The sequence below is a fragment of the Macrobrachium nipponense genome, chromosome 5 (genome assembly GCF_015104395.2).
Source record: "Macrobrachium nipponense isolate FS-2020 chromosome 5, ASM1510439v2, whole genome shotgun sequence".
NCBI classification, from domain to species: Eukaryota; Metazoa; Arthropoda; class Malacostraca; order Decapoda; family Palaemonidae; genus Macrobrachium; species Macrobrachium nipponense.
Window position 1 is genome coordinate 143,435,225 of NC_061107.1, and position 15,161 is coordinate 143,450,385.

Consider the following 15,161-nt stretch of genomic DNA (forward strand, 5'->3'; position numbering starts at 1 on the left):
CGTTCCAAGCCCTCCAAAAACACCCCAGTAAATTTCATAATAAAGCTAAATTGACCTATAAACAATGAATACGAAACTTATTTTTATTAATATACTGTGCGAAACTATAAAGGATTTTTATCATAGCATGCATTTTTTAAAAGCGTTGTGAACTCGGAGCGTCGGAAGCATCAGCGTCATAACGTCGGAGCAAACGTCGTAACCCATGGCGGATTTTTCAATGAATATTTAAGAAAACCCGTCGTAACCTCGGAACGTCGTAAGCCGGGGACTGCCTGTACTACAACAATTTGGACCATTCAATACCTAACTTAATACGTACTGTAAATAAAGTGTATTAGTGTACATGGTATACAAGAAATACTGTACGTATGTAGTAAAATGTGGAAGCTTACCTTTCGAGAGAGGCTATCTCCAAAAGTGGCGACAGAGGAGGAGGACAAACGGTAGATACGTACGTACACTTAACTTTACGAAACACATAAAAAAATGTAAGGAAAACACATAAACCAAACTTTACGAAACACATTAACAAAACTGTAAGACTTAACACTACAAAAAACTAAAATTAAGGGATTTTGACGAAGGAAAAATCTATTTCTGGGCAAGGGTTCGTGTCGCCCAGTGAAATAATCCTTAAGTTCATTATTTCTGGGTAAATGATACTAACATTACCAGAGAAAAAATAAATTCAGGAGGATGTCAGAATAACTGACTCGCTCACCCTAAATAAAAAGAGGGTGTCGGTATGGAGCTGGGGCGAGTGAGACCACTACCACGAACCTCTTGTCATTTAGAATTCTCCTTCATAAAAATCCCCCTCCTGAGAGAGCTGACACACAGAGTTAGCAACCACTACTACTATTCTCCCCACCACGCCGACTGCAGCGCCTCTGGTGGCAATCCTTGTAGTTAGATGCCAATCTTGGGCTGCAGGGCGGGGGACAGGGGGATATTTCACTGGGCGACACAAACCCTTGCCCAGAAATAGATTTTTCCTTCGTCAAAATCCCTTTTTTGGGCTCAGTTCGTGTCGCTTCGTGAAATAGTACCAGAGAATTAGCACAAGATTGGAAAAGTAAAAAAGAGAAAGGTCTCAATAAAACAAAAGAAGTAAAAAAGAGTAAATATAATCTGATTGAGAGCTTACAAGTTATCATAAAATAAAGTTAACTTAAACTAATGAAACCAATTATATACAGTTAACCTTAAAATTATACTTAAACTAACTTATGATAACTTATTTAATACAAGTGAGGTTCAATAATAAAGTACATAAAGAGAGAACACTCACTGAAACTTATACTTTTAAATCACAAACAGCATCTCAATTATATGTTGGTGTGCTTCCCTAGCATAAAAATAAGGGGAGCAACACCGATTAGTTATAATAATTCCATATTACATTTATAGTTGTGGGTGCCCCTAGCAAAAAAATAAGGGACACGCCACTATATGTAGCCTTTTAAGCAGCTAAGGCTGAAGGACCCAATGAGCATGACGGTAAGGTTAGGTGCATTGTTAGTTGAGGCAGGTAGAAAGGAGATCTGGATCTTCGACTACGACTACTGAGCAGTGTCAGGGGAAACTATGTTTCCCGCTGCCACTGCCGGAAATTTTAAAGATTCCAAGGACTTTAAATAATGACGCTTAAAAACTGTCGGCGATTTCCAGCCCGTATATTTCTTTAGCCCTCTTACGCCAACTGGACGTATTTTACGTCGACATTTCTTGTCTCCCGTGTGCCGACTGGACATATTTTACATTGATTTACAAAAGTTTTTTTTAAAATTCGTGGAAAAATACTTATAGGCCTACCAGCCTAAAACTTTTGAATCACGCGCCTTGGGGGATGCTGGGAGTTCACGGATCAAGGGGTTGTTTTGTTTACAATTGTTGTGCAGGCGCGCAAGCGCGAATTTCTTTCTTGCCGCACTAAAAAGTATCTGTGACACATCTCGGAAATTATTTCGTCACTTTGACATAATTTTTGTACCATTGTAAATTAGCCGTTACATGAAGTATTATATATGAAAATGTGCGCATTTTTATGTAGAATACAACAATAAAATACTCATGATTGTAGCTTTTATCAGTTTTGAGATATTTTCATATAAATAACGATAATTGCCAAAATTTCAACCTTTGGTCAACTTTGACTCTACCGAAATGGTCGAAAAACGCAATTGTAAGCTAAAACTCTTATATTTTAGTAATATTCAATCATTTACCTTAATTTTGCAACTAATTGCAAGTCTCTAGCACAATATTTCGATTTATGGTGAATTTATGAAAAAACTTTTTCCTTACGTCCGCGCGGTAACTCTTCCGAAAAAAATCATACATGCGATTGTGGTAATGTTTGCACCATTTTAAAATTAGCCGTTATATAAAGTTTTATATATGGAAATGTGCACAATTTCATGCACAATACAACTAAAAACAACCCATGGTTGTAGCTTTTATCAGTTTTGAGATATTTTCATATAAATAACGATAATTGCCAAAATTTCAACCTTCGGTCAACTTTGACTCTACCGAAATGGTCGAAAAACGCAATTGTAAGCTAAAACGCTTATATTCTAGTAATATTCAAGCATTTACCTTCATTTTGCAACAAATTGGAAGTCTCTAGCACAATATTTCGATTTATGGTGAATTTATGAAAAAATAACATTTTCTTTACGTCCGTGCGGTAACTCTTCCGAAAAAATCATATGTGCGATTGTGGTAATGTTTGCACCATTTTAAATTAGCTGTTACATAAAGTTTTATATATGAAAATGTGCGCAATTTTATGTAGAATACAACTAAAAATAATTGAAGGTTGTAGCTTTTCTCATTTTCAAAATATTTGCATATAAATCACGATAAATAGAAAAAACACCACGTTCGGTCAACTTTGACTCTACCGAAATGGTAGAAAAACGCAATTGTAAGCTAAAACTCTTACAGTCTAGTAATACTCAGTCATATCTTCATCTTGAAACAAATTCGAAGTCTCTAGCAAAATATTTAGATTTATGGTGAATTTAAAAAAAATCTTTCCTTCCCTCCGCGCGCGGATTCTCCGCCACAAATCTCCGAAATGCGTACGTCCCATTCTCGGAATATTTGCTCTGTTTCATATTAGGCATTTCATAGAGTTTTATATATGAAAATGTGCCCAATTTCATGTAGAATAAAACGAAAAATATTTGAAGGTTGTAGCTTTTCTTATTTCCGAAATAATTGCATATAAAAAATATAATCGACATTCGGGCAACTTTAACTCGTCAGATATGGTCGAAAACTGCAATTGTAAGCTAATACCCTTACAGTATAGTAATATTCAATCACTTGTCTTCATTTTGAAAGAAATTGGAAATCTCTAGGACAATATTTAGATTTATGGTGAATTTTTGAAAAAAAAATATTTGTTTACGTCCGCGCGTTACGAATTCATGCATTATTTTGTGATAATATTTTCTCTGTTGCTTTTATCATTTTACAATGTGTTATATACCAAAATGATCGCAATTTAGTGTACATTACAACGAAAAAAAAGTAACTTGTTACCTTTAACCGTTTTGTGCACCGCGATTTGATATACATTTATATGAAATTTCGTTTTTGTGCCGCTATAATGATATCGCATTATTTTTATATATGATAATTATAATTTTTTTCATTCTGATGGTTGCTTACTTATAAACTTCAGCCAATGACAAAAAAAGGAGCCAAAAATGAACTCTTAATCTTGAAAACTAAGCGCGCTGTGATTTTTTGAAAAAAATATTTTTTCCGCTTCCGCGCTCACTCTGAAACACCTCCGGCACACGGGAGACAATTTTTTTTTTACCGCTTCGGTGTAAGAGGGTTAAGTCATCAAAGTTCATACGCTGGAAATAATTAATGGAGGTGGCTACTGCCCTGATGTCATGGGCTTTGGGGAATGAGTCAGGATTTGCTTGTTTAACAAAGTAAAGGATTTGTTGCCTAATTCCCTTTATTGAAATAGTACCACCTTTTCCCTATGAAGAGGGGGCCTGAGGATCTAGAGGATGTCCTGGACAGAAAGGCTCGTAAGATCATCACCGGACAAAGAGAAGGGTCTTGTGGAAGAGGGAGGACCTTCCAAGGAGCCCACCTCATTAAGGGGTCCTCATTCTTTGCCAAAAAACTACGATCTGGAGATAGTAAGACTTCTCCTGAGGGGAGGAATTCTACATGTCCAGCATCTCTGGAAAGGGCCGACAGTTCTGATATTCTGGCTCCTGAGGCCAAACTTAGTAAGAATAGAGTTTTCCTCAGTAGCATTATATAGGTACAAGAAACGTTGTCAGTGTCTGAAGCCAGTTTGAGAACGTCATTCAAGAACCATGAAACTGAACTAGGCCTTTCAGAAGGTCTGAGCCTAGCACAGGCTTTAGGAATAGACGTAAAGTAGGAGTCTGTTAAGTCTATTTTAAAGCCAAACTGAAAGATTTTCTTTAAAGCTGACTTATTAGTGGTAATAGTACTAGCTGCTAATCCTTTTTCGAATAAAGACCTGAAAAAGGATATAGCCAGATTGACTGTCATGGTTCTGGTGTTTGTTTCCTTCAGGAAATTTGCTAACTTCTTAACAGCAGCATCATACTGTCTTAGAGTTGATTCCCTCATATCTGATTCTAAGAAAAGAATATTCTGAGGATCAATATTTGCATCTCTATTAGCCGCAAACTTCATGAAGTCCATAAAGTTAGGGTTTTGAGAATTCCTGAGGAAGCGAACATAGTCCTCATTTGTACTGACTGAGATAGTTTGGGATTGGGGATCCATCGAGGTCGGAGACCCAATTCCAGAAGCAGAGGATACCAGTTGCTCTTGAGCCAATCCGGGGCTACTAGAGCTACTTGTCCCTTGAATGTCCTGAGTTTGTTCAGGACTTTCGGTAGAAGATTCACTGGAGGAAAGATGTACATCTTCTCCCACTGATTCCAATCTATGGACATGGCGTCTATGGCATAGGCCAGAGGGTCCAGGTTGGGGGCCACTTAGCAAGGGAGCTTGTGGTTCGCTTGAGATGCGAATAGATCTACTTGGAGACCTGGAACACTCCGGCATATCCACTGGAATGAGTTCTTGTCCAGGGACCACTCTGATTCTAGAGGAACTGACTGAAACAGAGCGTCCGCTATCACGTTCCTTACTCCCGCTAGATGGGTGGAGGATAGATGCCATTTGTACTTGGTTGCTAGAGAGAAAATGGCTATCATGACATGGTTCACATGTTTTGATTTGGATCCTCCCCTGTTGATGCAGTGTACCACTACTGCGCTGTCCAAAACCAGCTTTATATGAGAGTTCTATGCTGGTAGAAGCCTCTCCAGAGTGAGGAATACTGCCATGGCTTCCAATACATTTATGTGAAGCTGGCGGAACTGAGATGACCAAGTTCCTTGAACCTTCTTGAATTGGGAATATCCTCCCCACCCGCTTAGAGAGGCGTCTGTGTGGATAACCAACGCCGGAGGTGGGAACTGGAGAGGAACTGATTTGGACAGCTTCTTTGTCTCCGCCCATGGGCGGAGATGTTTGCGAAGAATCTGCGGGATTACTGACAACTTGTCTCGAGATTTGACATTTGCTCTTGAGCGCCAAACTCGATTTATATCTTTCAGTTTCGCTTTCAACAGAACGTCTTTTACTGACGCAAACTGGAGTGAACCTAGGATCCTTTCCTGGTTTCTCCTTGACGTTCGTTTGCACTTGAGGAATTGCCTTACTGACTTGGTCTATTTCTTTCCTTTTGACCAATGGAATTGACAGAGTGTGGGAGTTCAGGTCTCATTGAATGCTGAACCACTGAAAACCTGACTCCGGTGTGAGCCTGGACTTTGTCTTGTTTATTTGGAACCCTAGATGTTCCAGAAATTGGATTGCTTTGTCCGTGGCTCTGAGGCATTCCTCGACGGTTGTTGCCCAAATCAGCCAATCGTCAAGGTACGCTACTACCATTATCCCTTGTGATCTCAGTTGTTGTACTACTGCTTCCGCTATTTTCGTGAATACCCTGGGGGCTACGTTCAGCCCGAAGGGCATCACTTTGAAAGAGAATGCCTGGTCTCCCAACCTGAAGCCTAGATATGGGCGGAAGTGTCTCACGACTGGGATATGATAGTATGTGTCTGTAAGATCGATAGAGGTGGTGACGGCCCCAAGGGGAAGTAAGGTCCGCACCTGCAAGATAGTCGGCATTTTGAACTTGTCGCAACGAATGAATAAGTTTAGACGGGACAAGTCTAAGATTATTCTTTTTGATGAGCCTTTCTTTGGCACGCTGAATAAGGGTCCTTGAAACTTTAAATGTTTGGCTCTTGACACTACCCCTTTCTGAAGGAGCTCTCGCGCATACTCTGTCAATTCCTTTGTTGGTAGTTGAAGGAATGATTTGGATGGAGGGGGACCTTTGATCCAACTCCACCCCAGCCCTTTGGACACAATGCTCTGTGCCCAATTGCTGAATCCCCACCTGTGATGGAAGAGGAACAGCCTCCCTCCTACCTGAGAGATCTCACTACTGTTGTGCAAGGCGTGCTCCGCGCCCTCCACGGAAGTGTTTCCCCCTGTTGGTTGCCCTTCCGCCACCCCTCTGACGAAATGCACCCCTAGCCCTGCTTCCCCTTCCAAACCTATTGATGGTTTTGGAATGCCTGGCTTTCAAACAGGATTGAAAGCCGGGGAAACAGCGTAGGAGGTCGAGGGCCGGCTTTGGGGAGTCAACAGGAGGATGGGCTGATTCTGACCTTTGGCAGCTGCTGGTTGCACAGGTTGAGAAACCTGGACTGCCTGTACAAAATGTTGCTGCTGCTGTTTTTGGAAGGACGGGAACTTCCTGGTCTTTTTCAGCTTTTTGGCACCAGCAGGAGGATTCTCAGGTTTCCTCTTGCTGGAAAGACCCCAGCGAGCCCTGAGGCTTTGGTTAATCCTGGTCGCCTCATGCTGCACTTCATTTACAGCTGCTTCTGGGAAGAGGTCAGCCCCCCAGATGGTAGAAGGAAGATAGCAGCTTGTTCGGCTCGTGCCGAATTGTAGCTTCCTGCAGGACATTTTTCCTGCAGTTCTGTCTCGCTACCACAAACTCGTACAGGTCCGACTGTACAGTCTGTGTTTGTGCCTTTGCCAGGAGCTTGAACAGAGGCTCCGAACCGTAAGTCAAGGCGGCAACCTCTGTCATCACCAAAGCATTCATAGTCCTTCCTAACCTAGTCCTTGCCTCAAATTCGGCTTGGATAAGGTTATCCGGCAGCCTAGGAAGTCTTTCCCCGAACTGATCAATGGCACAGTCCGGCTTGAGTTTTCCTACCGTGAAAGTTGCTGGAAGGTCTTCCCAAAGTTCCCCAAAGGCTGGGAAGAGTGGGGACGTTGGGTCTGATTCCCTAAGCTGAGGGAGAGGCTCATCCTTCATGGCAGCCTGGATGGTTACCTCAGCTATCTTCGTTGTGAAGGGGAGTGGTGCCTCCTCCTCCGTAGCAAAGATCGTGAAAGGACTCTTATATGCCTGGAGCCTGGTATTGGTACAATCCCAGTCTTCCAGGCAACGTACCCATTCCCTCTGAGCTTGCTCGCGACTGTATAAGACAGTCTCCTTAGGGATCTTGTCTTCCCTGTTCAGAGCTGCCTCCGTTAACCTAGCATATCCCATGAAAGGTGGTTGCAGGCCGACGGGATGGAACTCGAAGTCCTCGATACGACGAGTTCCATAGTCCGGGATGGAGATCATTCACTCCTTGAAGGGAGCAAAGGCTGCTACCCTCCAAGGATTGCTCATAGTGAAGGCGGGAAGGGTGTTGTAGTCAGGCAACAAGGCAACTCCGGCGCTTGCTACAGGGAGAACAGCTGGAGGAGCTTGGCTCAGCCCTGCCAGCCGATTCTCCTGGTCCATCAGACGATCAGAAATATTCTGAATCGACTGACTGGACTGAGTCAACGAGGTGGAGATCTGGGCGATCATTTGATCGAATCTAGTATTCATCATTTAACCGACCATGTCCCCCACCTGTTGCATGACCCCTGCCGTGAAAGCGACAGGATCGAAGGGACCAACAGGACTGGCCTCGACAGGGGTCACCGGAGGAGCTCCAGTAGAAGAGGAAGTACTGGCTCGGCGGGAGCGCGGACCTTCTCTTTAGAGGACTTGCCTCTCGACCCTTTCGAATGCGAAGAAGAAGAAGAAGAAGAGGTCTTCGCTTTCCCTGCTCTGGGATGGTGAGCCGGAGACTTATGAGAAGAGGAAGAAGACGACGTCTTCTTAGACGACGTCCTCTCCAGGGTCTTCTGCTCTCTTTGCCCCTTCACCTTGGGGACTACTGAGGCAGTAGGCGTCTTAGCTGGAATCTCTGATTCCGTAAAGCCTTGGAAAGAAGCAGAGGAAGGGATAGGGGAAGAAGATCCAGAAGCGTCCAAGGGAAGCCCTTGGGCGCCCAACAAACCCACCTCAACCAACAACTCACCTCCACCTACCGTCATTGGCTCTACATTAAGGTCCAGCGTCGCGACGTCTGCCGAGATGTCTTGGGGCTCCCCCTTCCATCAGGTCCTGCTCCACCTGTTGTTGAATGGCGGCGATCGCCGGAGCTGCCGCGGCGGGGTTGGCATACCCAGTCGACTTACTGCCTGGGAAGATCCTAACAGCCATACTCTTATCTAGGATATATGGCTGCCCCTTCGGCGCGTTTTTGCCGAAGCCACCTACCCAGGCTTTCGGGGTAGCCGACGCGGCGTCCTTAACGGCGGCAGCCTGAAAAAGAGGGTCATTGTAGTCCTTACAACGAAGCCCCGAGGACGAATCATTAACATTTGAGAACTGTTAGAACTATATAGCAGTATTACACAAATTCATGTGATAGTATATATGTACCAGAAAAGAATATACCTACGCCGGTATATACTTACTCCGTCCGAAAACTGTTCCACCAGCTCGTAGCAGATGGAGCAGGCTTCGTGGTGCCACACAATCAGGTCCTTGTGGCGGACAGCACAGGGAGCGTGCAAGCGGCAGACCTCGTGCCCGCAGGGGTCCTGGAGGACGGCATTACACCCGGCCTCCTGACAGTTGGTAGCCTGTAAGTGAATAGATACATAAGTATCATCGTTATACACTATCAGGACATTTATGATGCTCCACTGCATACCTGAGTAGCATAAATTTTTGGGCATAATCCTCCCCTGTAATCCGTGTGGGAGAGTCCATGAGACCCGGTAAACTGGTTGAAATTTTCCCGGTGTATGCCGGAGAGGAGAATTTAGATGAACCAGATACCTTTCATACACCTATAGTTGAGTTTCAAGGAGGAGTACGACACGCCGGAGAACGAGAGAGGATTACCCAGAAATTAAAACTATAAAATAAATAATAGTTTGGAGCGTGGAGCTCCGTCGTAAAGCCCCTCTGTCAAGCACCGGGGCGCTCGGAGGGGACTACTGATACACAATGGGGAAAGCATGTAGGACCGACTGATCCCCCTTCCCCCTAAATAGCTGGTGGAGTCAGCTATATATAATTAGAGGTAAGAGGGGGGGAAGAGGAATCGTGCAAGAAGAACGCCGGAGAAGGACTGATGCGGGCAGGGGGGGTGGCCAACCCCCCCCAGAAGCTCTCAGAGAACATGGACGGTCCAGCAGTACTCCCTAAAGTCCATAACTCCCGTGCCCCCCTAAAAGGGAGGAGGAGGGGAGTGGTGCTCGGATGGTCGTTATAGCGACCATGAGCGAGCCAGGACTGACCCCCCCCCTCCACGTGGCTTGACGTGAGCGCAGGTGGATCATGAGGCAATAATGCAACAAAACATAGCCTAGGTCGAGCTGACCACGTGAGCGTGAGTGGACCACAAGGCGATAATGCAACAAAACTAGCCTAGGCCAAACTGATCGCCCTTAACATGCAACCCCTAAAATGATAAATACATCGTAATAAAGAGAAAGAAAGGGAAATCACGAGTGAGAGAGAAAGGGGACATCCAGGAGAAGTAGGCTAATTTCCCCGAAGGAAAACAAGCAAACCGCTCAGGAGCTGGCCTTAGCCGACACGTAAAACGGAGGGCAACGGCCAGGATGGCTGGACTAGAGAGAGACATAATAAATAGTAATCACTCACACGCCTAAACACCTAGACCAAGGGACATGCATGCATGAACGCTAATCTAAGGCACAGGCAACGGATTTCCGAATAGTACGATGTAAAGCAATAAAATGTGTGGGAACTTGTGTAGCACGTGATAAACCCACATGAAAAGGTAATAAATACACTGGATAGATACCACGGTATGGGGGACCGAAGTATCTAACCGAACATGAGGCGAGCCAGTAAGGCAGCCATGCGCCAGACCAGGTGACTATTATCAGACCTAAAAAATGGTAAAAATAGTTCCTGGCTGACAAAAAACTAGTGTAAAACCTTTCGGGGTACTTAACTTGGCTGCGGCGATAGCTAATTCCATGGTAAAAGTTATTAACCAAGAAAGCACACGAAAAGCACAGAGCAAAAGTAGCACGTGTGTACCCAAGTTAGCTAACGAAAAGGATGGCCACCAGAGGCGCTGCAGTCGGCGTGGTGGGGAGAATAGTAGTAGTGGTTGCTAACTCCGACTGTGTGTCAGCTCTCTCAGGAGGGGGATTTTGATGAAGGAGAATTCTAAATGACAAGAGGTTCGTGCTAGTGGTCTCACTCGCCCCAGCTCCATACCGACACCCTCTTTTTATTTAGGGTGAGCGAGTCAGTTATTCTGACATCCTCCTGAATTTATTTTTTCTCTGGTAATGTTAGTATCATTTACCTAGAAATAATGAACTTAAGGATTATTTTCACGAAGCAACACGAACTGAGCCCAGAAAAATAATTTATTTTTTGGCTTTTTTTTTATTTTTTCATTTTTTTTACTTTTTTATACTTTACATACTTTTTTTTTATACAAAATTTCAACTTTCTGTTTTTTAGTATCACTTGGTTCTTCCTTTTTGCTTACTCCTGCTAATACTAAAGGCCTCTGTAAAAAATAATTATCCAAAGAAGATTGCTTCTGCCTACTTTTCACAATGTTCCTGAATTGACTCAGGCAAGCCTCATCAAACTGCGCAAGCATATGACCTGTGTAAGCCTTTTCTGGGTGTCTTTTCTTTCTACAAATGATTGCGCTTTATGAAAAGCAGCTAGAACATCCTTAATTTCTGCAGTTGTCATAGGGTCGTCCTCCTTCTCCTCGCCGCTGCTAGAGAACTCCTCTTGAACGACGTTATGTTGCATGGCCTCCAACTCCTTCAGGTCATCCGTCGTAAGCTCCTCTCGGTGCTCCTCGAGAAGGTCGTTGATGTCGTCCTCGTCGATGACCAGCCCCATGGACCTGCTGAGTGCAACGTTCTCGTCAAGATCTGGTTGTAAAATAGTTTCAGGATCGTCAACTGCTTCTGAATCTGCAGCACCAGCTTCGCCCACGTCGAATCCTTCGAAGTCTTGGGCGGATACGGCATCAGGCCAGAGTTTCCTCCACGAGGAATTCAAGGTTCGCCTCGAAACCTCCTGCCAACCTTGGTCAATGAGTCGGATGCATATCACAATATCGAAATGCTCCTTCCAAAATTCACGTAAGGTGAGGTTTGTGGTATTGGTGATTTCGAAACATTTCTTGAAAAGATGTTTCGTATACAGCTTCTTAAAGTTCGATATCACTTGCTGGTCCATGGGCTGGAGGAGAGGGGTGGTGTTAGGCGGAAGATAGAGAACCTTGATGAAGGAATACTCTGCTAGGATATCTTCCTCGAGGCCAGGAGGGTGAGCAGGGGCATTGTCCAACACCAGCAGGCATTTCAGAGGGAGGCGCTTCTCTTCCAAGAATTTCTTCACTGTCGGGCCGAAACACAGATTTACCCACTCCGTGAACAAGAGCCTCGTTACCAAGGGTTTCGCATTAGCCCTCCACATCACTGGAAGCTTCTCCTTAAGCACTTTGTGGGGCCTTGAAGGCTCGAGGAGTCTCGGAATGATAGACTAGTAGGGGCTTCACCTTGCAATCCCCACTGGCGTTCGAACAAAGTGCGAGCGTAAACCTGTCTTTCATAGGCTTATGCCCGGGTAGCTTTATCTTCCTCCGTGATGTACGTTCGACGAGGCATTTTTTTCCAAAAAAGGCCAGTCTCATCACAGTTGAAGACTTGCTGAGAACTGTAGCCTTCCTTGGTCATCATCTCGTTGAACGTCTTTTTAAAGGCTTCGGCCGCTTTCGTGCCCGAGCTGGCAGCCTCCCCATGCCGCACTGCCGAATGGATGCCAGTCTGTTTACGGAATTTCTCGAACCACCCATGCAAAGTCTTGAACTCTGGGGTTGGCGTTGATGTCCCTTCTCCTCCGTCGTCTTCGGCCTGGGCAATCAAATCGCCGAAAATAGCGCTGGCCTTGTGGGAGATTGCCGTCTCTGTTATCATATCGCCAGCAATTTCTTTGTCTTTTATCCAGACAGGAAGAAGCCTTTCCATCTTGTCGTGCACGTGGGTCCTCTTGCTGGACAAAATAGTGACGCCCTTGGAAGGTGTAGCTGCTTTGATGGCATCCTTCTGCTTAACGATGGTGCCTATTGTCGACGGATTTCGGTCGTATTCCTTGGCGATCACACTCAATCGCACACCAGCTTCATACTTCTTGATAATAATCTCCATCTTCGTTTCCAAAGAGAGCATCCTCTTCTTTCCGTGAATTTCAACTTTCTTGAGACCCATACTGTACGTAATTTACGAATAAGTATGGAGTAAAGTTCTCACACAACACGATAAAGTACGTATACTACAATGAAATCACTAACGAATTTATGTTAATAAACGGAATTGTTAGAACGAAGGAATACTGCGTGCCTACGATAACGATGCTGCTATCGAGTGGCCGAGGCACGCCGCTACATAGTAGATGCATGATGGGAAGGATGCTGACGCTGACCAATAGGAGAGAAGGATCTCATGGCAGTGACTAGTATCAGGAACCAATGGGAGAGCAGGAGGATGGTGGCGAGTCTACTCAGTTGGCGGCACGCGAGCTTCAAAATTGTTATCGGTGGTCCGGGCGAATCTTGGACTTTACAGCAACAACCTTTTGTATCTTGAGCAATTTTTGTATGTAGAGCTGTAAAATTTTTCGTATTAGCTTTTGTATCTTGAGTTTTTTGTAAGTTGAGCCTTTCGTATCTCGGGGTACCACTGTAGTGCAATTTATGATAATTTTGAAAAAAACTGGAATTTTTGGATATTTCTCATAGAAAAATACCTCGAATACGCGAATTCCCCATGAATAATGGGTAGATATGTTCCGAAGAGAAATCTGTGAATATGCGAATCCACAAATTCTGAGAACACAAAAGAGGGGGGGTCCACTGCATTACTATTAATTTTCCAGTTTCAGCATCCATATTCCGTTGGGATGTCAGTTTCACACTGCCCACATCAGAGTTGTTATACCTTTTACAGCTGACTGAGGTAGTAATCCTGTCGTTAGGGATGGCATTGTTCATGATTTTAAGAAAAGCCTAACTATTTTCAAAATTTTTTTTCTTTATCTTTTCTTGATTATTTTCATATTCATTTCTTTTTTGCTACCTAGTTTGCTATTCTGTTGCTCTGTTATTTCATGTTTTGTCTTTCTCTTTAATATGTTTATTAACAATACAATTTTAGGCAAGAATGCTTTATGTACCCTTTCAACCTTCTAAATAATTTTTTTCTTTTGTTGATAGTTGGTGAGGAAGACGAGGTTTCTATAAAGGAGGCAGCTGAAATGGTAGTTGAGGCATACGACTTTAAAGGAGAAGTTATATTTGATACTTCAAGAGCTGATGGGCAGTTCAAGAAGACAGCTAGTAATGCTAAATTACGAAAGTATTTGCCCGATTTTCAGTTTACTGATATTCGTAAAGGCATTAAAGAATCTGTTGATTGGTTTGTAGCAAACTATGACACAGCAAGGAAATAAATTAAGGCATTTCTTGAGTGAGTGTTTTGGTTTCTGAAGTACTTGTGTTCTTTACTTTTTTCCAATAGCAGATATAAAAACTAAAGTATTGAGAGTGGTTGATGTATTGTCACTGATTTAAGACTAAGTGAAACAGGGGTAAATTGTTTTTTTATGAAAATACGTTTTTTTTTTTTTTTTTTTTTTTTTAGTTTTCATGTTATTACTTTAGAAGAGATGTTTCAGTGTATCTTACACCTTTAGCAATTTTATATATTGTTGAAAAGCCTAGGATACAGTGGATGAGGGTGTGGTCTCAAATATTTATTCTTTTTAATTATATACAAGATATACTTTTGTATTGCACTTCACTCGCTTGAAGTAGTCGACCCCTCAGTATTTTGTGTACAGTTTCTCATAATAATTGATTAGTGTATATGAAGGTCTGTATAGGAAAATAAATTTTATACCATATATTTGTATATAACATGTTAACAGTTATGTAAATGAAATCCTTGACAGTTACCAAGTCTAATGTCTACTAGCTTTTTGAAGGTATGGATTTAATGCAACAGTACCTGGGCGTAATTTGCAGATTTCACCTGCACTGTATTCATGCAGATGTATTTTTTTCACTTCCAAAATTCTTAACTTGCTGCTACTAGTGTTAAATATTTGTACCTCTTTCTATATCTAAACAAATTTGCTCAAGTCCAGAAAGCAGAATTCATCCTGGAATGAAAATTTGAAGTTTCTTGAGTAAAAACAACGTAGTTAAACCTTTTCATTATCCAGCATGCTATCTTGGGTTATGTGCAATTTGGAGGATTATGTATACTGTACTTGCATGGGAGATTTGAATCTGTACTTGTATGGGAGATTTTAATAAAGTTATTTTCCCTATGTAAAGGTTTTATTAATAAATTTTTCTCCTTGGAATACCAGATTCAGACTCCAAAACCCTTGCCATCATCAGGCACATCAAAGCCCTATTACCTTGGTCTGTAACTGGTTTAAAGTAGAGTAAATAAGGCTGTTTCTCCATAAACAATTCTGGTTTTCTTTTCCTGTCACAATAAATCTTTACGAACAACATCCCTGGTGACAAGATAATTAAACACATACTGAGTAGGGTGCTGTGTTGATGTTTTGAGCAAAATTCCTAATTAAGATATAAACTTGTTGTGTAAGATCTTAGAAGTGTAAAAAT

General features: G+C 42.9%; 1 protein-coding gene across 1 annotated transcript in view; it reads left to right on the forward strand.

The window, feature by feature from the left end:
• Window positions 1-14,854, forward strand: part of LOC135215693 (GDP-L-fucose synthase-like) — a gene marked incomplete in the record, with an annotated part of 165,879 nt that extends 151,025 nt beyond the window's left edge. Inside the window, 1 exon segment of the mRNA XM_064250643.1 lies at window positions 13,737-14,854. Coding sequence (XP_064106713.1) covers window positions 13,737-13,972 — 236 coding nt within the window.
• Window positions 14,855-15,161: the final 307 nt, after the last annotated feature.